Source organism: Hydractinia symbiolongicarpus, chromosome 10, assembly GCF_029227915.1.
Source record: "Hydractinia symbiolongicarpus strain clone_291-10 chromosome 10, HSymV2.1, whole genome shotgun sequence".
Lineage (NCBI taxonomy): Eukaryota > Metazoa > Cnidaria > Hydrozoa > Anthoathecata > Hydractiniidae > Hydractinia > Hydractinia symbiolongicarpus.
In genome coordinates, this window is record NC_079884.1 from 462,371 (window position 1) to 484,671 (window position 22,301).

At 34.2% G+C, this 22,301-nt stretch overlaps 4 protein-coding genes across 4 annotated transcripts; all 4 read right to left on the bottom strand.

Annotated features, from left to right (window-relative positions):
* Positions 1-848: 848 nt before the first annotated feature.
* LOC130662456 (four and a half LIM domains protein 5-like) lies at positions 849-2,743 on the bottom strand. The gene is made up of 2 exons (XM_057461334.1): positions 2,676-2,743; positions 849-1,119 (listed from the first exon to the last, which is right to left on the bottom strand). The coding sequence occupies exons 1-2, from the start codon at positions 2,707-2,709 to the stop codon at positions 884-886; spliced, it is 270 nt and encodes an 89-aa protein (XP_057317317.1). The 5' UTR covers positions 2,710-2,743; the 3' UTR covers positions 849-883.
* Positions 2,744-6,233: 3,490 nt separating this feature from the next.
* On the bottom strand, positions 6,234-9,998 carry LOC130612098 (four and a half LIM domains protein 1-like). Its single transcript, XM_057433389.1, has 5 exons — positions 9,841-9,998; positions 9,586-9,694; positions 9,301-9,368; positions 8,736-8,844; positions 6,234-7,909 (listed from the first exon to the last, which is right to left on the bottom strand). Exons 1-5 carry the CDS (start codon positions 9,856-9,858, stop codon positions 7,671-7,673), a joined length of 543 nt encoding a protein of 180 aa, XP_057289372.1. The 5' UTR covers positions 9,859-9,998; the 3' UTR covers positions 6,234-7,670.
* Positions 9,999-12,257: 2,259 nt separating this feature from the next.
* On the bottom strand, positions 12,258-15,201 carry LOC130612312 (aquaporin-5-like). The gene is made up of 5 exons (XM_057433620.1): positions 15,121-15,201; positions 13,872-14,199; positions 13,475-13,710; positions 13,163-13,243; positions 12,258-12,715 (listed from the first exon to the last, which is right to left on the bottom strand). The coding sequence occupies exons 2-5, from the start codon at positions 14,182-14,184 to the stop codon at positions 12,575-12,577; spliced, it is 771 nt and encodes a 256-aa protein (XP_057289603.1). The 5' UTR covers positions 14,185-14,199; positions 15,121-15,201; the 3' UTR covers positions 12,258-12,574.
* Positions 15,202-19,297: 4,096 nt separating this feature from the next.
* On the bottom strand, positions 19,298-22,270 carry LOC130612044 (lens fiber major intrinsic protein-like). The gene is made up of 7 exons (XM_057433331.1): positions 22,257-22,270; positions 22,020-22,047; positions 21,691-21,749; positions 21,105-21,496; positions 20,362-20,597; positions 19,999-20,079; positions 19,298-19,557 (listed from the first exon to the last, which is right to left on the bottom strand). The coding sequence occupies exons 1-7, from the start codon at positions 22,268-22,270 to the stop codon at positions 19,417-19,419; spliced, it is 951 nt and encodes a 316-aa protein (XP_057289314.1). The 3' UTR covers positions 19,298-19,416.
* Positions 22,271-22,301: the final 31 nt, after the last annotated feature.

Consider the following 22,301-nt stretch of genomic DNA (forward strand, 5'->3'; position numbering starts at 1 on the left):
CTATAAAATCGTGACATGTATGTCACGATTTTATATCTTTTTTCAGATTATTGCTAATGGCGGAAATCTTTAAGACGCAGAACTTCTTATACCATTGGATAAAGCTCAAAACAGGATGAAAAAAGGTATGTCAAATTTACGTATTAAAAAACAGCCTATTTGGAGCTGAGTTTTTTAAAAATTTTGTCTTTAATATCGGCAAAACAAGTTGGTGGTTAGCCACGTACAAATAATTTTACGATTTTAGCTTCGAACACAGATTTTAAGTTTGGGTACAAGAAAATTCCTAATAAATAAAGCTTATGCTAAATGCAGTTAGGTAGCTAAACCTTTTTTTACTGTCATGAAACTGTTGAGTGATTGTTTTAGCTGGACTGGGTAGCAACGGGTTGTTTCCTGTGTTTTTATTTAAACTTATGTGATAAAGTTTTTTTTAAAAAGGGAATTAATTTTTATGACAGGGTAACAACGGTTTGTAAACTGTGTTTTTATTTTCGCTACATTTACTGTTAGGGAATTTATTACCCTCTATTTATCAAGATTTTTTATCCTGATTCCCTGATCACGTATTGTTTTTCCTAAAAAAGTGCACTGTGAACTAAAATGCAGAAATATGCGTTATATTTTCTGAATCTTTTCTTCACAACAACACAAGATTTCCAAACAAAAAAATACAAGAATTATTATGTGTTATAGTACTATTATAACTTTGCATAGATCATCCTTCATGTCCGGTCATGTTTTCGATTTTCTTAATAAAGTAACCAATTTAAAAAACCCGAAAGAGATGTCGGAGCAAATGTTGTTTGAAAATAAGATGCTCCTTGTTTCACAAAAAGGTAGAAATAATGAAGAGTCATGAAAGAAGGTATGTGGTTTGTTTCTAACGACAACGCCTACAGAACCTTCGCCCTGTGAAGACGTTACATACTTCTCCAGATAACGGTCTGTGGCATTGCGTACATGAGAAACAACCATGATGGAAATGCTTTCCACGAAACATGCAACAATTATCGTTGCCGTCAATTTGTTGTTTGCATTCGTCGCATTTATACGCGTTTAGATTTCGGTAGCAATCTTCATGGTAGAATTTGCCGTCGTCGAAGTGGTAATTTGTTCCTGAAAATAAAAAAACAAAGGAAAAAAACATAAATATATTTCTTCAAGGGAGATCGGGGCGTCTCTTCAAAAAACTTTCGCGATTTTGCAAAATATTTTCAAAAAGTCACGTTTGGCATTTTAGCTATTTTTTTGATATGTAAGAGAAATATCAGGAATTTTAAGTTTAAATATGGTCGATCTGAACGTTTTTAATTTTTCGGAATATTAGCTAGGATTGAATCTTGTGTTCCTTAATTATTTCGTATTTTTACCAGTCTGTTCTAATAATATTCTTGTATCGTGGCTACCATCTTTTTTTAAGGATAATGCAAGCTTTATTGGAATATCTGTATCAGCCCGAAACAGCTAGTTAGAAAATTAAGTTTTTCTAACTAGCCAGGAATTTTTTTTTTTGAGTTTTTATTCTGTTTTTTACACAATTTAACTTCTTTATCACAATCCGCTAACTTATACCTACTGGTAACAGAAAATCGTCAAAAAATGACAGTTAACTATATTTTTAGTCACTTGCACACAAATTTTTAAGGACGTTTTACCGACAAAATTTTAGCAATGTAATCCCTTTTTGCCGATTAAAATTTGAAAAAAATTATGAAAAAACGTCTTGTCAGAACTCTTAGATAAGAAGCTAGCTATACTAAAATAAAACGAGAAAATGGAAACCACCCCGTTAGTTTTTAGTCCTTAAATCGAGTATACCAGACATAGGATGGTATTGGCCAACCCAACGGTCTCTGTTATAAAATTAAACACTCAATGATTTACGTCAATACATGTAACACGTGCACGAAAGCATCGTTTTAAAACTAATTTTGATATTGATCTAATATTCATTTATATGACTTTTGTCTTATTGTACAGGAAGTGAGATCCTAAAATTTTTAAACGTTTGTTTGGAATAAATAAGGCAACTAACTTTTTGTCTTGTTTAATACAAGATTTTATACTGCAATCTTGTTCATTGATAGACAGCTGAAAAGACAGCTAATTTCGAAGCCCTTTACTACACAGCTACATAGACTATTTCTATATAAAATAACGCCGTTTAAACTTGTCAAAATTCACTTTCTAATGATAAAGAAGACTTAGGACGTTAGATTATTTGGTTAAATGCGTTAATTTTAGCTGACATCAGCATTATTTCCCGACAATGTTGGACCGATCGTGAATTAAATCATTGTGCAGAAATGCGACTAGCAAATTTCGAAACGCTGTCCATCTAGCATACGCTTGCGCGAAAGGCCGATTTTGCAGTTTGCCAGCTGCATTGTATTAAACCTTTGAGTTTATATTTAAAAAAATGACGAAAAAAACTGCGTTTGTATCAACAATTTTCTCCATAAATAGAATATGATCCACCCGGTGCGAAACAAAAAGTTTTTGTCTCAACAAATTTCATGACATATCTTCAGTAAAGCACAGAATAGGAGTGCTCTTAGTAAACCATGCCTTATAGAAATTTTCGGGTCTATTAATTGGTATGGCATTGATATTTGCAAAGCAAAGCTTCTTTTGTATTAAAAAAGTGACAAAAAAGCTAATTGGCTACCAACCTTCTATGGCATGTTTGCATGAGTCGCATGTCATGCCATGAGACTTGATCGGCGTTTTACAGCCAGCACATAGCTAAAAATATCAATTAAACTCTCTTTCAACATTCACAGAAGACACTAATAAAGTAGAAGTTTCCCTCTAATTTCGAGGGTATTTAGCTGTTGTTTTTAAGGGTGGGGTGGTCATTTTGCCATCCCCATTGAATTCAAGACAGGACAACTGTTGTCACTATGAAACATGACACGCTAACTGACCAAATAGAAGTGATTTGATAAAAAAAATATTTTCGGATTTTTTTATATTTCAATTCATATTTTCCTAATGTTACGTTAATATCAAGAACAAGTATTTTTAGATCAGAGATGGGTTTTTTGTGAGAAGTCTTAAATCTATGTTAGAACTTTTTTAACCAGCTCTGACAGAAGTAGCCTAGTTAACTAAGCTTTTTTCGAGGATATCAAATTCTGTTTCTCTCAAACGAAAGCTTAGACGCAAATAAATGCCAAAGCAAATAAACTTATATACGCATATGAGTTTTATACTCTCATATGAACTTTATACTCTCTCCTCCTCTACATAGCTCCTTAATATTAACTGTTAGAAGAAGAGTGTAAAGCTACGGTGGAGCGCCACGTCGTCCCGCATTGACGAAAACAGAAATTAATATGATTAAATTAATGGAATCGATAATTTTAATTAAAGGTTTTAGTATTTTCAGCACACACCATTAAGAGAAGCTCGAGCTGCCATGTTTCACGGTTTGTCGGGATAAACCTGACATTGCCACGTGCACCGCTTGAACTCCGAAGGTTGTATTCATACTTTTCGTTTTTACCAATATTTCGTGATCATGGCCACCACAAAAGTGAGTCAATAAAAAGTATTTGGAGTTTCTGTGGCACCCAGTATTCTAACGAAAAGCAAAGTCCGCTTTGTACCTACTTGTGAATTCGTTTATTTCTTAAAAACCTGAAAATACCATGGGTAGATTAAACGGTACTAGGTACCTTGAAATGCATTTAATTTTGCGACTGAGGGAAATGCGGCTTTAAAAAAACACGTTGACCAAAAATGCTTTCTGCCGTCAAATTATCCCAAAATTTTGCGCCCAATGCACGAAAGTAATAGTAACAGAATGTTTTAACGTTCTTAAGGATTCCATTATAAGGATTGGCTCTTCCTGTTCTGTAGCACTATATGTTACATATAACGGACATCTGACATGCTCGCTTGCCACACAGGTTCGCTTATCTTCAAATCTAGTCTGAGTAAGTTGGAATAGTAGCCGATTGAGAGAGTTTCATGGTTCTTTCATAGTGAAACGCGTTTCTTATGAGACTTTGCCAGAAATTAAGAGTTAATAAGAAATTATTATTTTTACAATAAAATAGCGGAAATTTTCTTAACATAAATTCTGGGATCACCGACTGACACAGTAATCAGAAAGCTAAAATGTTTTCCCTGTTCTTTAGCGGACCCAAATATCGAAAGCCTGGAACTTTCCAAATTCTTTATCCGGTCCAAGATAATTAAGAATCGGGAATCTTTCCGACACAGGGACAGCGAATTACATTTTGCAACTTAACCTGGTTCCGAACGGGCGAATTCGATCGACAATGGTTTAAACGAATGTTTTGGGTCATTTTTGGGGAGATTAGATCTTTTTTAACCTTCATTGAACGGACGAGTCATTATTCTATTGAGGAGATTCCCTTGCAACGATGTCCAGAATTTCGAATGTCGCAGACTAAACCTTTTAAAATGACATCAGCCGCATACCTGCGAAAGGTTTTTCACACCAATGACATGCAAGCAATGCAAAGCAATGAAGATTTCTTTGAGAAAGGTTTTCGACATAATAAATATTTTTCTGCAGAAAAAAACCTGTTTGCTGCGAAAAAATGCTTACCGTTTCGCTTTCAGACATCTTCTTGCCTCTTCTGTTCACTGACATGTAAATAAAAAGCTTTTTACACCAGCGTTTGTTTCGGTGTGGTAGAATTGTGGGACATGATTGGCCGCATGACGTGTATTGGCGGTTTTAACCAATCACACAACACATAAGCACATTGGCTGCAATATCAAGATATTGTTTACAAATGTTTTCGTGCACATTTTTCTTCGACCTAATTTTAATACGGACGCACTTCGCGACTGTGAACATTCAAGAAATTTTAGTATTTGCGAAAATAAACTTTTGTGTATCACAATGCTTTTATAAAATTTCGCCTGTTAATCTCAGGAATGAAGAATTTCGATTTTTCCCGCAAATAAGTTTCTGCGCAGAAAGTTTTAAGTCAGGAAAATATTTCTTGCTGAGGGTGGTGGAACATAAATTAAGGGGGCATAAAAATAAATTGTATAAATAATAACGAAATTTAAATTTGAAATTGCTGTTTCTGTTCTGTTCTCCTATGCTTTCATAACCACACACAGTCTCCTTATTGTACCTGTGCCAATGTTGGCTCATGTGCACCTTCGTCCCCAGGGTTTTTTTGTATTTTTAATATGGGAGATGTTTTAATATAAGGGAAGACGCTGTCTTCCCCTATATTAAAAAGGCAAAAATCCCTGGAGACAAAGGTGCACATGAGCCAACATTGGCACAGGTAAAATAAGGAGACTGTGTGTGGTTATGAAAGCATAGGAGAACAGAACAGAAACAGCAGCTTCGAATTTAAATTTTAAAAGCCACGACTCCGGGGCAACATGAGAAAACATTAAAATGAGGCGTGTAGATGAGTTCCAGTGTGACGTTATATTGTGATTTTGCGTCTGTGACATTAACATGCGCACGCATATATACAGAAGGCAGAATATCTAACCACAACAATCGAAGAAATCGAGATAAAAAAGCAACCTATGCTAAAAACTTGAAAGTTGGTCGTACAAAAAGAAGTTCATAGTTACCAAAAACCAATTCCAGTTTCATTTCGATCAGTTATTCCTTAAAATCTATAAATTAAAAATAATTGTTGTTTTGTCTTGTGTGGTCCTTCTTTTATTGCCTGTCAGAATCATGTGCATATACAGATCTCTGTAAACATCATCTACACTTTACTGCATTTTTAAGCTGTAAAGTACCAGTACGCGGTATCAATGAAGCCGAATAATCTTGCAACCAAGCACTTTTAACATTGCAACACTTAGCTCACCTTTTACCGCTACAACTAATTAAAAAGCGTAGCGCCGTTGACAAGAAGATTATCTCGGGAACGAGGATGTTCTGGTTTAAATTTCATTCTGCAGGAAAAAACAGTACGTTGCGCGGCGTGCGAATATGAGAAGCGGAATAACGTGGTATGTTTTCTTTATTCGCAAAAACATTCGTTTGGTCATTTCTAGAAATGACCAAACGAATGGATTTGCGAAAATTTATAACACACTATAATCAAAATGTATTCTTCCAGACACTTATCTTAAGCGATGTATGACTCTTTTAGGGGTAATATTTTGATCATTTATATTTTGAAAGAGGTAGAGAAAGGATTGTATTTGATTATATTTAAATTTGTAGGATCGACGTATGTCGAAATATGTCTTCTTTTTAATGCAATGAATATCAGTCTTAGGGTCTCTAATTAGAGTAATTGTTACCACATTGTGAATCGTAGTAATTTGTTATTTTATTTTACCATCTTCAGACTTAAAGACAACCGTACAGTAAATGTTTTGTATTTTAAAACATCAACTATATTACACCACAGTCAACTTATTTTTAATAACGTCTCTCTTTCCTATTTCCGTGATATTGTACAAATTTTCAATTTTATATCTATACAATGTTTACAAATTGATCCTGCATTAAAAAGGTCAAGTTTCCCACAAAACGTGACACAGCAAGCAAACAGTGATGGTCTAAATTAGAATTTTTGGGCCTGATATTGTGCCTGCATGAAAATCTTCTGAATGGTCCCCGAAATTTTGTGTTAAGGGGAGGGGGACACGATGTGGGGCGTTTCGTTAAAAAACAAACAGTCACGTTGTGGAAAAGTCAGGAAAACATTAATAACAACATAATTTAAATTTTATAAACAAGAATATACACGAATTCCATATATGGATAAAACAAGATAAGGAAATCGATTTCATTTATTTTTTTTGTTTATTAAAGTTATTAAGGAAGTTATTCGATGCAGTTATACAATCATAAAAAATAGTTGTTTAAAAAGCAATTTAAAAACCAAAAAAGGATAGGTTCCGCCTATACAACCTTGTTTCCAGGGAATTTTGCCATTGATATTGACGTCGGCCGTGATAATGGCTCTAATCTAGAGACTTTAGGGAGCAGAGATGCTATCAGTGATGCTATCTATCTACAGAGGACAGATTTGAAATATTTCATAGTCAAACAATATGCTCTGACCACCAGAGAAGTAAGAGCAAGCTCCTAGGTGCAAGCTAAGACTACTCGAATCATCGCACACATCTATTCACAAAACAAACATTTGAATCCACACTTTTTTTATAGATATTTTCACTTATCACATCAACTTAGGATTATAAATTCAACTCGGAAAAAAAAGTCAGCAATTTTTTTTAAAAAAATGTTGAAGAGTCATCAGGGCTGAACTCAAAGGACTTTATTGAAGTAAATACAAGTATTTGTTTATAAGCAAATTGACTCTGGACCTGGTTTTAAGTTACTAAAAAATGCCTTAACAGTTCTTAGACAGTGTAGACGGTTATCAAAAACCTTGCGAAAAATCACCAAATTTACTAGCATGACACTTCTATAGCACAATTATTTGGTTTAAAAACAGAAAGAGGGATAAAAGTGTTACACAAAAGAGTGTAAGCGATTATCATAGGAAAAATAAATGCTTCAAGTCCACATTACCTGTGAAAGCATCTACTCAAACACATAAATTGTTTGCATATATTCAACTCGAAGTTGTTTCAGCAAACTTGCAGGTTTCAGGAGAATGGCTTATAAACGAGTTGCTTATTTTTAGAAATATTAATGTGTACTACAATACACATTATCTTTTATTCTATCGGCATTGTTTGCAATACCTCTGTCCTATTAAAACCTTAAATGTTTCTCCGCCCAAAGGTTTGTTACATTGGGCGCATGCGAAACAGCGATGGTGATAATACTTTCCACGAAACAGGGAGAAATTAATATCGTTGCCATCAATTTGTTGTTTACATTCGTCGCATTTATATGCGTTCACGTTGCGGTAGCAATCTTCGTGGTAGAATTTACCATCGTCAAAATGGAAACTTTGTCCTGATAAAAAAAAAAATGTACATTGTTGTTAAGTAGTGTTACTTAACTCTTTTGGTATAGGCTTAAGGTTTCCGCTGTCTAACTTCTGACAATGTTATCCGTATGACAAAACTTGACACAGCTGTAGTTAAAGACATAAATTAGCATAATTGTTTTATTGCTGACGTCAGATTTTTTTTCTTTACCAATTATAAAATCAGAAAAAAATGTTATTACCGAAATCACATTTGTGAATGTTTTGGTCAATATTTGGCATTTTCTTTTGATTTTCTGTTAGGTTTATAACATATCTTACTATTTTTGCACGCAGAAATGGGTAAAAATCGGGAAATCGGAATGAACAGGTGGCAAAGTAAAAACTGAAACACTTTATAAAACCTCCATGCTTTATGCAATTAGAATCTATAACATTACCTATTTTTAGAGAGTTTACTATGGCGGTTTTATTAATGTCTAATAACTTGTGACGTCTTCAATAGGTGGAGTCAAAATGTTTAAAAAAGTTTCCAGTCAAGTCACAACGTTCCATAAAAATTCATCATTTTTGCTGGAGGTACTTTACCTCATACCAAATAGTGTTAAGAAGTGAAACACCCCTGTAAAAAGGTATTTTTAATTAAATTAAAGAATTGTAGAAACAATATTATTGCTCGTTTTCTCTTAGAAACAACAGAGGGGAGGCATAAAGCTAATCATAAGGACCCACTCAGCAATAGTCCCCATGGATTTGCTTGATCATTTCAGAATAACTGGGCACGAGGTTTATGCGTTTTTTATGTCTTGTATTGAAATGTCAGAACAGTACGAAAGAAATTTAGTTACCAACCTTCCAGCGACTGTTTACAGGAGTGACATGTAAAGCATTCAGGATGATATCCTTTGCCTTTGTATAATTGTTTATTTGACTTGATTAACGTCTTACAGCGAGCGCACCGCTATAATATTAATTCAACTCTCTTAACATATATCGTATTATACAGCATACTCCAACTTGAACCCAGACCCCTTAGGTGCTTAGGTGTTTTTAAAGAAAGATAAGATTTAAACAAAGAGTATATAACAAAAACTGCATTGGGGTTTTCATTCCAATTTCTTTTTTTCTTCCTTAGATTTTGATTAATCGAGGCGTAAACAAGCAATTATAGTCCAGGGCTCCTTAGATTCTTTTGTTCTGGGATGAAACCTCAAAAAAAAATTTTAGTGACGAGAATAGGAATTGAAATGTAAGAACCAACAGCACATATTTATCCTTCTGATTTTGTTACATTACCAAGCTCGACTCCAGTGCGCAGGGGATTTCGATAGGACAATCAGAAGGAACAGATTCTCATTAAAAAGAAAATAGGCCTGGGAGCAAGGCTTCTGCATTAAACTATATATTAAAGACTTACGTCTTCCTGCAGGATATTATAACATTGCTGACAGTGCAATTTCCCACCTTCTTCATGGCATGTCACACCTATAATAAATAATTTATAAATAGTAAGCAAAGTCGACATATTGTGTGGAAGAGAGCGAATAAACATGGATAAAAATAATCAAATTAAAATAATGAGTTAATCCAGTGGCTCGATCGTTGAATATTATAAAATTTATTTTCAAGTAAAAAAAACTTTATCTCCTGCAAGGTCATAAAGTAATAAAAAAAACCTTAGTCCAATTTGTCAACAGCATACCTGCTAAAGGTTTCTTGCACATGTCACAAACAAAGCAAAGTGGATGATATTGTTTTTCTTGAAAGCGCACTTTTTGGTCATTAATAAAGCCAAAACATTTCCAACATTTCTGAAAACATTGAGAAAGTTACACATCTTATAAAGAATGTCTTGCAGATACACCATCAAATAAATTATTCTTAGTGAAGACAAAATTAATCCAAGATATGCGGAGATAAATGTTATGAACGTGAACAGTGTATATAAAGTCCTTACCGTTTCTCTCGCAGACATATTTTCTAACTTTTTAATTTAATGATCTGGTTAATAAAACGTATAAATGTTTTCCACTCAACACAGTCGATAATGGGCGTTTAACTTATAACATTAAAAAAGTTGTAACGACTCATTCAGTTTGTTTACGTTCATAGCTTTTTAAATGTTTTTGTGGTTTAAAAGAAAGTTTCCCCGATTTTCTTGTTTATCTTGTTAATAAACCTTTTGCGGTTTGTGCATTCGGTTTTTCCGCCATAATAAAAAACGATGTAAATAACGGGAAAACGTATAGCTGTAGCTATGCGTGGAGCGATGGACCAAACAACATAAGTGGCATTACAGTTAATAAAAACGGGTGCGCTAGCTACACATATCAAAAAGTGTAAAAAAAAGCTCTGGATACGAGAGTAAAGCATTATACAGGGGTGAATTATACTTCGGCCACTTCGGCGCTTGCCTAAGTAGAACTTGGCAATGCAAAAAACTATGTATCCAAAACTAGTAATTGGTCTAACAGTAACGCATAATTTTGTTATAGGCGTTTAATAAGGTTCCTTTGCGCGCAGGACCCGGGTTATTAATTTCATCTCCACTCGCTTAGGTTTGACTCTCCTTTGATGTGCTTTGCCGAAGTACTGTAGTTTTTAAGGCAGTCAAACTACACAATGCTGCATTTCGCTGATTTTGTTGCTCTCGATTCCTTTTTTTTCTGCCGTAAAATCAGTCAACTTCGGTAGACTTTTAAACCCTGTTAAAACAAAAGAATTTATGGGGTCGTCCAGAAGAATCTTGCCAAACTCGTCGAAATTTACGGAAGGAGAAAGAGTGATAGTCTTCCAGCGCTCCCACGAAACGAAAATTACCATGTCTATAATTTCGTAATGATCACTGCTTTTAAAATGACAGTTTTTTCTCGAAGCGTCTCAGGAAATTGTAGCCAGGTTATAAACATTTTCGTTAAACAAAATTATTCTTTAAACAGAATATTCGTCACCTAGAAAACTATTGTTCATCTTGATATCTTTTTTTTTTCAGCCTTTATTTGATTTCTAGCCATTTTTAAATCTTAAAAAGAAGCAGCCACCTACAGTCATGGACAAAATACGAAAATTTAAACAAGGCAGCTAATTTTAAAGTTCGCCGTCACAAATTATTTGTGTTCTCAGCTCCATGCAATTGAAAAAGACAATTGTTGAAGACGTCAGGACAATCACCGTATTTCATGGGCTTCGACGTGCAAGTTGTGCAGGTGTGCCAGAGAATCCCACTAGCAAATTTTAAACGATGTCGACCTGACCTACGCTTGCGCACAAGTTGAAGTATGGACTATTTCATGCTTTTATCTATATTTGGAAAATGAGGAGAAAACCTGCCTTTGTTTATATAGTTTTCCCCACAAAATAAATTGAAACACACAAGGTGGCAAATCAAGTTCATACAAGTGATTATGCCGACTATTTCTATACTAGGCTAATGCAATTTGAACTTGTCAATGTTCACAGCAGAATTGACGCTTACCAAATCTACACAAAAGTCGGCAAAAAAATGACCAAGTATTTGCTAAGTGACTAATATATTTTACCGACCAATCATTTTTGCAGTTCTTTTGACGATTCATTTTTTTTGTCAATATCTGTGAGACCCGGTAAGAGCGGGAATACGAAAACAGCCTTATCTTTTTTCTAAGTAACATTTCAATTGAGCGTAGCAGAGGAAAAAAATAGAAAAAAAGAACGCGATAAAAGTTTAAATTTTGAAATAAAAGAAATAGGAAAAGTAATTATTGATATATATTGATTTATATAAGTTTTCATTGTCCTTTTGTTGTTTTTATTGAAAGAAAAATAGCTTAAAAATTGAAATTAAAAAATTTAGCTCGCAAAAAGTGACTAAATTACGCTAACTTCTGATTTTTGCCGATTTTTTTCTCAATTTTTTTTTGCTAAAAATAGTCTACAAAAAATAGAGTATTGGCAAGTTGTTGATTCTTACCAACTTCGTAAAATGGCGGGAAAGTGCGATTGTCTTGGGAGTGGGATTGTAGCCACAAAATTATACTGGTTCTGCTAGCTAAGTATATTTAGTTTCTTATAAGGGTTTTCATTCTAGCAATCATTATTTACATGTTTTTTTCACCAATCTGATATTTATTAAGGTGTTGGTTGCCGCTAAAAGTGTAAGCAGCCATATAACACAAATGTTGGCTGTATAAAAACTTTGATGTAGCACATTTTCTAAATTTTCTAAGTCTGAGTGAAAGTCTTATTGATGCATTTAACGGCACCCATTTAATAAATTGATGCATATAACGGCACCCACTTAATAATACATGTTGTGTGTGTATTTTAGATCGTTGTGCCGCAGCTTTCTTTTAGACCTCTACAGAGTAATTCTATTACTTCATGGTTATTGCAATGCGTAGGTTGACACAGAAAAAAAATTATTCTACTGTGAAATAAAATCTTCTTTATATTTTTAAATTTTTACATTCTGCTGTGAACTTGAAGTTTACAATGTCGTTCCCGGAACATAATGCCCATTCTCCTCCCCAGAGCTTTTTGAGCTAAACCTTAAAAAGCGTATTTTCGCGGTTTATCTCAAAGAGGTCTAGGGACGGGAATGCATAACCGTCAGAAATCCTATAAAGGAGACTGGCTTCAAACTAAAAAGAGACGTAAAAATAATCTGCATCTCCGCTAAAGTATATTATAATTAGAATAACTAAAATTTTATTTTATGCTTGCATCGCAAAATTATTTCTTTTCGTTTCACTTTTCTCATCAACTTCCTCAATTTTCTCCAACGTCAATTTGAAAACGTATTCATACGACAATGTAGCTAGTGCTGACCCAACAAATGGTCCCAACCAGTAAACCTAAATGAAAGGTGTGCATATATTGATAATACACCATACTTATACTGTCATATAGTTTAAGTTTTATCTTATACGTTTCTACCCATTCCAGTTTGAAAACATGAAGAGAGGGTTTGAAGATGTACTTGCCGTAGGAATGAAGTAATTTTTTGATACAACGTCTCATTTCAAGACGTACGCGACTACATTTCCAAGTAGAAAGGTAGAGATTCTCCTTATTTCCAATTTCAATGACTTTTGAGCCTTTTTTATGAAGCGAGCAATGCCAGTAAACGAAGTTGCTCAGACATAAAAATACAGCGAAAAGATTGTTTCGAATGACAGTAATTTCTTGTGAGATTAAGAACTCTTTAATGAAATAGTCATTTGAAGTTAACTCTAAAAATGTTTATGCTGTTGTGGATGATGTTCCTACATCCACACCTATATCAAAAATGCCTCACTTACCCAGTGATCTTGTCTCTTATTCATGACAATAGCAGGACCGAACGCACGAATTGGGTTAAGCGCTGCTCCAGTGTAAGGTATCTAAATGAAGATATATAGGAAAAAAAGTTAGGAACAACCGTCGAGAACATGAAAAGATAAGTCATTTTTTGAATACCTGATTTAGATAAAAGAAAAAATACCTAAGGAGGAGAGCGGTAGTCAAAACACCTCTAATTGAGATCTATGTTTGTCGTTAATTAACAATAATTAAGTGAAATTAAAAAAGACATCACAAGATGCTGGATGCAAAAAAATTAAATAAAAACTCACCCCAACTAATAACCCTATTCCAACTGATAGACCAATAGCAAGAGGAGCCTGGAACCCAGTGAAATTTTTGATTGGATCTGTACTAGCCATGACAGTCCAAATCAATTGAAATGTTAAAGTGATCTCCACTGCACAGGCTATTCCTGGCGATATATCCTTATGTACCGATAGCGCGCCAAGAGTTCCACGAAAGTTCTCTGGGGTGTATAAGTAGAGTAAACCACAACCAGCAACACCTATAGAAAACGTTATTAAAAGCTCAGCATTCAGTAGTGAGGAGATCATTTAGCAACAGGACTAGATAAAACATTACAAAAATCACAATTTTTTTTTTAATTTTGGTATGACAAATAAGAAATTAGTAACTGTATGATGGAGAATAAGTTTTCATACTTACTTCCTAAACACTGTGCAAAGACATAGAAGCAGAACCTCGTTAAAGATACATCTCCCTTTATCAACAAAGCGAGTGTGACAACCGGGTTAAAATGACCACCACTCACGTCCCAAAAAGCCGATGCTAAAACGGCTACCGTAAAAGCAACAGTTAACGCTATGTGCAGGTGACTGGGTGCGTTGCCGGAAAGAGATAAACCGCATCCGCATGCAATTATGATGTATATTACAGAAACGAGAAATTCTGCAAAGACTGCTCTCCAAAAATTTAGTTTTTTGACTTCATGGAAACCAAGGGATTTGTTTAGCTGCATCTTTTGATTGTTATTCTGTAAAATAGATGGAAAAAATGTTTTTTTAGTGCTAGATCACTGAAATAATTCAATCAGAATTACGAAATATTTAATAGCTATCAATTAAAATATTTAAACTAAAAAATTAAATTTTGTCACTTATTGTTAGACACTCGCACCGACAGTTTAATAAAAAACGATAAAATTAATCTACCTCACAAGTTAAATTTGAAATCCTAGCAAAACTGAATTGACTTGAGAAAATAATAAGCTTAAATAATGATGAAATACATCATATCGCATCATTATTATCAGCGTTTTTTCAAAGAGCTACAAAGTTCATAAAAATATATACTTTTGTCATACAAAAATTTTTATAAGATATCATTTTTGGAAAAATTGATAGTTTCGATTTTGCGAACTTGCTAAAAATATGATGAGATTTTAGGGTTACAAAAATTTGTAATATAGTATATAGAATATAAAATATATAAAGGCTTAAATTATTAAAAGCCAAATGTTCTGGTTCTGATGTGAACAAATTAATATCAAAGTAATTTAAAAAAGATGCACCAGAAATATCTAATAACTACAGCGAGTTATTTTTATCAATATATTTATTTTTATTTCACTTAAAGAGAGATTTTCACGAATTGAACGGCGAATTCGCTTTTTTATTTTCATGACAAAATAAATTAGGCACCAAATTCATTGTTTACATTAGTTAACTGCGTTTTGATTGGTCAAAAACTAGCAGCGAAACCTTTAGCCGCGAAAACAGTAGGAACTATTTCTACTTTTCAGCGAAGCAAATATTTCAATGCAAAATCAGAACAAACAAAACTGCGCATGCTCAGATACAATTCGCACTTCAATTCGCCATAAAACGCTCGGAAATAATTGATAGCTCACAGGTACTATATGGTTCACCGAATTTATACGACTCTGCAGACTTACCTTGTGAATGACGAAACAGTAAAACCAATTATCTGGCGATTAAATAACAAAACTTTGAATCAGCTGGAAAGAATCACGTCCGCATACTACACGTTATCTACATGTAAGCACAAGTGAACTAACTCCAACCAAGCAGGTTTATATAACGATCAATTCAATTTAGGTATAACATAATACAATTAATTATTTCACAAATACCACGAGATTAAAAACTATTTCATTTATGTTTCCAAAGCGACTGCCCTCATTAAAACTTTGAATACACTTCTTTAAGAGGAAATGACAGGAAATTAGGTGAAATTCTAATCAGGTGGAATAACATTTCAGGAAATTTCCATAACAGCTGCATTGTCATTGCTTTTTGGCGGGAAATCTCATTTCCTTCTTGACATATCAAATCGTTTTGTTGATCCATTACACAAGAAGTTCTCATTTTTTTTATTGATATCCGGCATGACGATGTTAAATGTTTTACTCCACGACGCATCTTTAACGAAGATATTAATTTTTTTTTAAAAAAATGATCGATTCATTAGGGTATTGATATAAGTTTAAAATTAATGTGCCTACAGTGCTATTATTGGTTCAAGCTAGTCCCAAAATGAAAAGAAATTAAAAAAAATCATTCTCAACGAATTGAACAGCAGCCGCATAAAGTATGTTAATGCTCTTGCGAATCATCTATTCTTAACATTAAAACTAATAAAGTTATTGCTACAAAATATATTTTTTCTCTTTGTCTCGCCATAACTATTTTCTGCACAAAAGGATATGTATGATTCCTAACCTACGAAAGTTTATGCGATCGTTTTTTTCGACCGGACCAGAAAGACAGTACACCTGACGCAGTCACGACTTGTCTCTAAACCACCCCCTTAAAAATCTAAGCAACACGTTCTCCCCTAAAAAACTAATACATTTTTTTATCAGGAAAAAAACAACAACTTGGCATTAGCGTGATTGGTATTTCTTCATAGATTTAGCGTGATATTGTTTTTATTTTGTTCTTCTTTTTAATTATATTTATTAATATATATTTTTTCGGAAACCCTAAAACGTTAACGTTTCACAGTATTGCAACAGGTGGGGAGGGGGGGTGGGGTGCGATTAAAAGAAAATTAACCCTTCCCTCTCTCCTATTTTAGCAAGGGACGGCCGCCCCTTGCTAAAATTAATTTATTCAGCCTCACAAATTCAATCTAAATCTAAGTATCAATAATGTTTGCAGAAATTTTGTTGGATACCCTTTTTATATTCAAACATCGGTTTTCTTTGCTGAGACAAACAATGCTGGGGTGCAATGCTTGTCTAAAACTGCAACAAACGTTCTCACTGTAATTTCAATCTTTATCCTTAAGTTCTTGCTCGGGGAAATTTTCCATCCAAATTTTGTAATTTCTAGCAAAAACAGACAGCCCGCTAGAGCTTTGTGTACACCTTCACCGGTGCTGCTTGGGAGCATATTGGTGAGTTAAAACAAGATAAAATAATTAGACTAAGAACTCTCCTTTAAACTTAAATTGAAGCAGTGTTAACTGCTGCTGACCCTAGGGTGTCCTGTTTCTGCAAAATTTAAAACCTTCACAGACAGTTTAGTATGTTGAATAAGGCGGGTTGGTGCTTCACCCTTCACCCTTTGTGCAAGTCAAATTTTAAAATAAACCAAATTAAAGTTTTGTTATAAATTATAAATGATTACGCATGATTGTCAATAACTGTAGCTAGATGAAGAATAATATCCTGGTTATTTTTAATCTGTTTTTATTTTCTCAAGAAACAGATTTGATTTAAAAGGATATTCCACTGCAATTTCTACTTCCTTTAATAGCACCCCTTGTGTTTAGAAAAGCTGCGTCATGTTATTTCACAAGAATCTTCATTTGATGGCATGTATGCATGAAATATTGCGACACAAACAAAATGAAATAACTACTTCGTCATTCTGCAAACACTGATCGATTTACCAAATAGAAATGTAGATGAATATACTAGGATGGAGCAAGTAATTAAGTTTTAAAATTTGCATGGGCGGATTTAGGATTTTTTTCCACTGGTGTAAAATAGTCTCGAAGAAGCTTATTTGCTTTTCAGGGCGAATAAGAAGAACTGGCGGTTTGGAGGGCGTTTTGAACTCCCCTCTCAACCGGACCACCGCCCTTTAACGCCGTTTGATGGTCAAAACAACGTAATCAAAGCATAAACGAGTCGTTGTGAAACTGCTTAGATTCTCATTTTTACTTCAAGTCACGTAAATCTATTTTTTTTGTTCAAATTTAAGCAAGAATTATAAACATCAATTTTTCTTGTTCTTTTATTCATATTAAATATTACAGTTACGTTTTTAATAATACATCAAGTCTTGGGCGAAACTGTTTCTTCAACGTCGGGGTATAATAGATGCATTTTTGATACCACTGTACTCAAGTTTTGTCGTTGTAGCAAACGAAAATAAACAATTTTACCATACAATGAAAACAATAAGAAGCCAAAACCATATGCCAAGAAGTTATGAAATAAATAAGGTTTCACTCAGCTATTTTGATGATAAAAGACATTTATTAGAAAATGCAATCAAAAGTTATGCGTACGGGCATAATAAACTGAGAGAATGGCCTGCACCTTAAGTATATTGATCTTATTACGCGCACTTAATTCAATTGATTGTTTCGAGAGTACGACCGGCACTCCACCCCAGCTTACTAAGTTCAGCTGGCTTTGAGCTCTACCCCCGCACTCTCGAATTTTAACAAGGACCCTACGACACCAAGACTACGACATATAGCGGAACCACGTGATTGGATGTGTAGGCGACACACTTTTCTCACTAGCCCCACGGTTCCAGGGCCCGCCAGCCATGAGACAACGTTATAAAGGGTTTAGTTCATATAAAGCAATTCACTTTTATTTTATTGAAGATATTATTTCGGTTTGTCTGTTCAGTATTCATATTACTGTGGAAAGTTTATCATTTCTTGAACATGATAGTTTAGTAGGCGACGTTTCGGGAGATCCTTCTCCCATCATCGGGCAAAGTAAAATGATGTTGCGCATGTATTTATATAATTGCAGAGGATCGAAATTCATAAAAAATAACCAATCAGAAACGAGCTGATAATTACAGTTAATTACGGTAATTAACATTTTCGGATCTGGATGTAGGTAACTACTTCTTCTGTAGGGCTGGTAACCAAATCTCAGACAGTTGATACGAGATGCTGTTTATGTGTTTGTTACGTTCTACACTGTTGATGGTTTCTTTAATCTTCCTGGCCGTTGTTCTGGATTCTGGTTCACTTTTATTTGAATAACTACTGTGATTTATATTTATATGCAAAACAGGTTAATTAAATATTAAAAAAAAAACAAACATTTCCACAACAAACCATTAAAATAAGCTTGAAAACAGAAAACGTTCCAAGTAAACATTATAAATATATATTTCAATATAGTTTTAAAGAAACATATTTCAACGACAAAACCACGCGGTGATCATGTATCATTAAACATCAGATGGAACCGGTATCGCAAAAAAACTTCCATCACATGATGACATTATATGAAACCAACATATAAATTTTATGTTAAAACGAGAAAGCGTAGTTTTGGAATTGGATTGAATCTGTTTCTCATCTTAACAAAGTACAACTTCATGTTCATGACATGATAATATCCATATTATTAAATCTACACAATCTACACGAAGACATTCTATCAATCATTCATTTTTGAGATCCACCATGTAACGGTTTAATACTGTAGAGGTGTAAACCACAAATTAACTCTAATTCTCGCTCCAAGGTATCATCCTCGACGACCTCTTCAATCCCTGTTAAAACTACTAACAATAACGTGCATTTAAAGTTTCCATTTTAAAAACAACAACAGATGCAAGCATGGAAATAAAACAACTGGGTAAAAAACTATTTCTATCATTACGCCGAGCGCTACTCAGAAAGACAGTAAGGATTGTTGCCGCTATGATTTGGTGGTTTCTAAACGCGCGGCCTTTTGCGCTGAACGCGCACGCTCTATAATAAACTTATAATCTTGGTTAAGCGAGAAGAATATTTCAGTATATTCAAACCCCTTAAATAAAAAAGGAAAGGAGAAAAGATATAGTTCGTGTTTTATATTTTAAATGAATATAAAAATTGCAGTATAAATTATATATAAAAATCTGGAAATAAAAACAATAGAAAAAAAGCAATCGCTACTTCTTTTATACTCAGAGAATAGGTCATTGACGGTATTCGATTTTGAATTTCAGACTTGCATTTCACAGCAGGAAGTTAATGATTACAAATTTGAAGTGGTAGAGTTGAAATTCAATTGGACAGTTGGAATATCTCTTTTGCTGTCGTCATTCTCTAGTTTAAAAACAAATTCGTACGACAGGGACCCCAGCAATGCTCCAACCAACGGTCCAACCCAGTAAACCTAAATGTAATTATGCATCGTATGCAATAAAAACGTCAATCAACTTTATATGTGGAGAGTTTTTTCGAAGTCTCTACAGGTAGTAACAAAATCTTTGGAAAACGCTTGGAAACACAACCTCGTTCCCTGGACTATTTTTGGGTTTTTTTCCTATCTGAGACGGCACGAAGAAATAAACCTGGGCCAAGCTAGTCTTTACTGCTATTTGATTATGAAAAAAATAACAGAGAAACAATAATGGCCGCAAAACGTCAGTGCAAAATAGACGCAGTATGTCATTTTTTTGATTTATTTTTCTGAAAAGTAAAATAATTGGCTTTGTAAGCGAAAGAAAAAAATTCCTTGCGAACGAGGTTGCATGGAAACAAGGTTAAAAACCTCGTCGGAGTAATGTTGATAACATAACAAATACACTACACAAGAAAAAAATGAGTTACCTACCCAGTGATTGGATAGTTGATTCATGATAATTCCTGGTGCAAATGCTCTCACAGGATTCATTGCTGCGCCCGTGAACGGCAACTTAAAAACAGTTGACATTATTCACAAAAAGAATTAAGGGAGCACAACCTTGAAGCTGCACTCATAAAAACCAGATGTAGTGAATCTCTGACAAACAAGTATGATAAATTTTTAACAGTGAATTGTCAGATTTTAGCTGTGCGTCTATTTAAGGATGTATAGGAGATGTATATATAGAGAAATTTATCGCAAATAGGACTGTCTTGTGATTTCCTAACTAACTAATTTTTTGATTTAGCTACGATCCCTTTAAAGCAGGTGGGAAAATAACCTTTTCCTTACTCCTAGCATGATTCCAACGGTAACTGAAAAACCAATCGCAAGTGGAGCTTGGAAGCCGATGTATCCGTTTTTCCGATCTCTCGTCGCTAGCACTGTCCACATCAGTAAGAAAGTCAGCGTCATCTCGATCACGAAACCGATTCCATCAGAAATCAATGGATTTAATGAAAGAACACCAATATGTTGACGAACTTCGCGTGGTGTGTACAGGTACAATAAACCAGCGCCGGAAAGACCTGAAAAATATGGGACTGCTTACATTATACATAATCAGAGGAATTTACATTTAAATTACTTCGCCCTTCCTTTAAATTCTTAATGTGTAGAGTTTAAGAAGTTTGTAAGCCCTCGTTTGTCATAAAGAAAATATTGACCAAAGCATTTGTACATTTTACCCCAGATGTTGTTTTAACGAACTGGCTGACCCAGTATTATTTGCTGAAGTAACTTCATTGTTTTGAATATACACATTGTAACAAACAATGAAAAAACAGTATATTTATGTTAGAGAATAACAACATAACCCATTTTGACGAAATGAATGAAATATGATAAATACAAATCCAAAATTCACAAGGGTGACATAACTACGCTCATGTTGTAGAAAGGACCCTTGTCCCAAGGGTCTCTTGGCCCCTAAGCCATTAGTACAGCGCGGCAGCTATCAAATTAACCAAAAAAGCAAAAGGTTTTTCGAACGAAGTGTCCAAAGAGTACTGAAAACAGTTTTGAAACCACCTTACCTCCGGCAATCTGAGCAGCCACATAAAACAAAAATCTCGTTATTTTTATTGTCCTAGCAACTAGCAAACCAAAAGAAATAGCTGGATTAAAATAACCACTTTGCTCTAAACTGACAGCTATTAAAACTGATACAAGATAACCAACACATATCCCTTGGTGTAAACTAGTTTTTGATGTTAAGGTACATCCACACGATACCAAAATGAAAAGTAAAGTTAGGACAAATTCTGCCAAAATGGACTTCCAAAAGTTAAGTGATTTTAGTTCCGTCATTCCAAATTGTTCTTGCCATGTTTCTTGTCTAGGTCTCACAATAAGTACTGTGCGTTCGTTGGGACTCGATACATATGTCTCGTACGTAGATATTTTGCGGTCTTCTTCGTTCGCCATTCTGAACATCACAACAATCTTATAAACTAATTATTTAGGGGGCGTGAGTTTTTAATGAGTTTTGAAGAAAATATTTTGAAGAAAATTAAACAAAAGTCGCTAATAATAATAATACTTCCCACAGTTTCTGAATATACATCTCTGTTTCAACAGTGAATTTCTATTTACAAATGCACTAATGATCGATAACACAACCTCAGAGCAAAAACAAGATCGTACATACACCCAACCTCGTTCCAAGCTACTGTTGCCTCCTGGGTGTAAAAAGAGATAACAGACACTGGGAATGATGTTGACATACATCATATTTATAATTTACATCCACAACACAAAAATGGAAATTCACTTTTACGTTTATTCAGCATATTATCTTTACCACTGACAAAGAGCAAGATGAACAATAGTCGTGGAGTGTCTGATAATTTACTGTCCTCTAAATATCCTCCTTCTTAACGGCTGACTGTTCATACTTTGTCACTAGTGTTTGTTTAACATATGCAGAAAGGAGGAGAGTACTTACTCACCTCCTGATTTTTATACACCAACATGTACCTAAATATTTTTGGTTAAAAGCTCTTTAATAATCAGACGTGTTTCGTTGGAATATAATTTGAGAGTTGTTATTACTTAAAAGCACTGTGAGTTATAACAAAACAGGCGGGACACAAATTATGAGGTTATAAAACTTGTGAATTAAATGTGGCCCTTTGAGTCAGCATGCGCTGCCTCGTACAAGACACTATCAACCTCTCTATACTAACCCAATTTTAGACATCAGTTAAACAAAATTTCTCGTGTTCTCTTTT

Coding starts and splice junctions, on each gene's coding strand:
- LOC130662456 (XM_057461334.1), bottom strand. CDS start 2,709: ATGACATGCGACTCATGCAAACATGCCATAGAAG. Junction 1,120..2,675: donor ATGCAAACATGCCATAGAAG/GTTGGTAGCCAA, acceptor TTTTATTTTCAG/GAACAAATTACCACTTCGAC.
- LOC130612098 (XM_057433389.1), bottom strand. Junction 9,369..9,585: donor GTGCAAGAAACCTTTAGCAG/GTATGCTGTTGA, acceptor TATTTATTATAG/GTGTGACATGCCATGAAGAA. Junction 8,845..9,300: donor ATAATATCCTGCAGGAAGAC/GTAAGTCTTTAA, acceptor TTAATATTATAG/CGGTGCGCTCGCTGTAAGAC.
- LOC130612312 (XM_057433620.1), bottom strand. CDS start 14,184: ATGCAGCTAAACAAATCCCTTGGTTTCCATGAAGTCAAAAAACTAAAT. Junction 13,244..13,474: donor GAATAGGGTTATTAGTTGGG/GTGAGTTTTTAT, acceptor ATCTTCATTTAG/ATACCTTACACTGGAGCAGC. Junction 12,716..13,162: donor ATAAGAGACAAGATCACTGG/GTAAGTGAGGCA, acceptor CCTTTCATTTAG/GTTTACTGGTTGGGACCATT.
- LOC130612044 (XM_057433331.1), bottom strand. Junction 20,598..21,104: donor GGCTGCTCAGATTGCCGGAG/GTAAGGTGGTTT, acceptor CATATTTTTCAG/GTCTTTCCGGCGCTGGTTTA. Junction 19,558..19,998: donor ATCAACTATCCAATCACTGG/GTAGGTAACTCA, acceptor AATTACATTTAG/GTTTACTGGGTTGGACCGTT.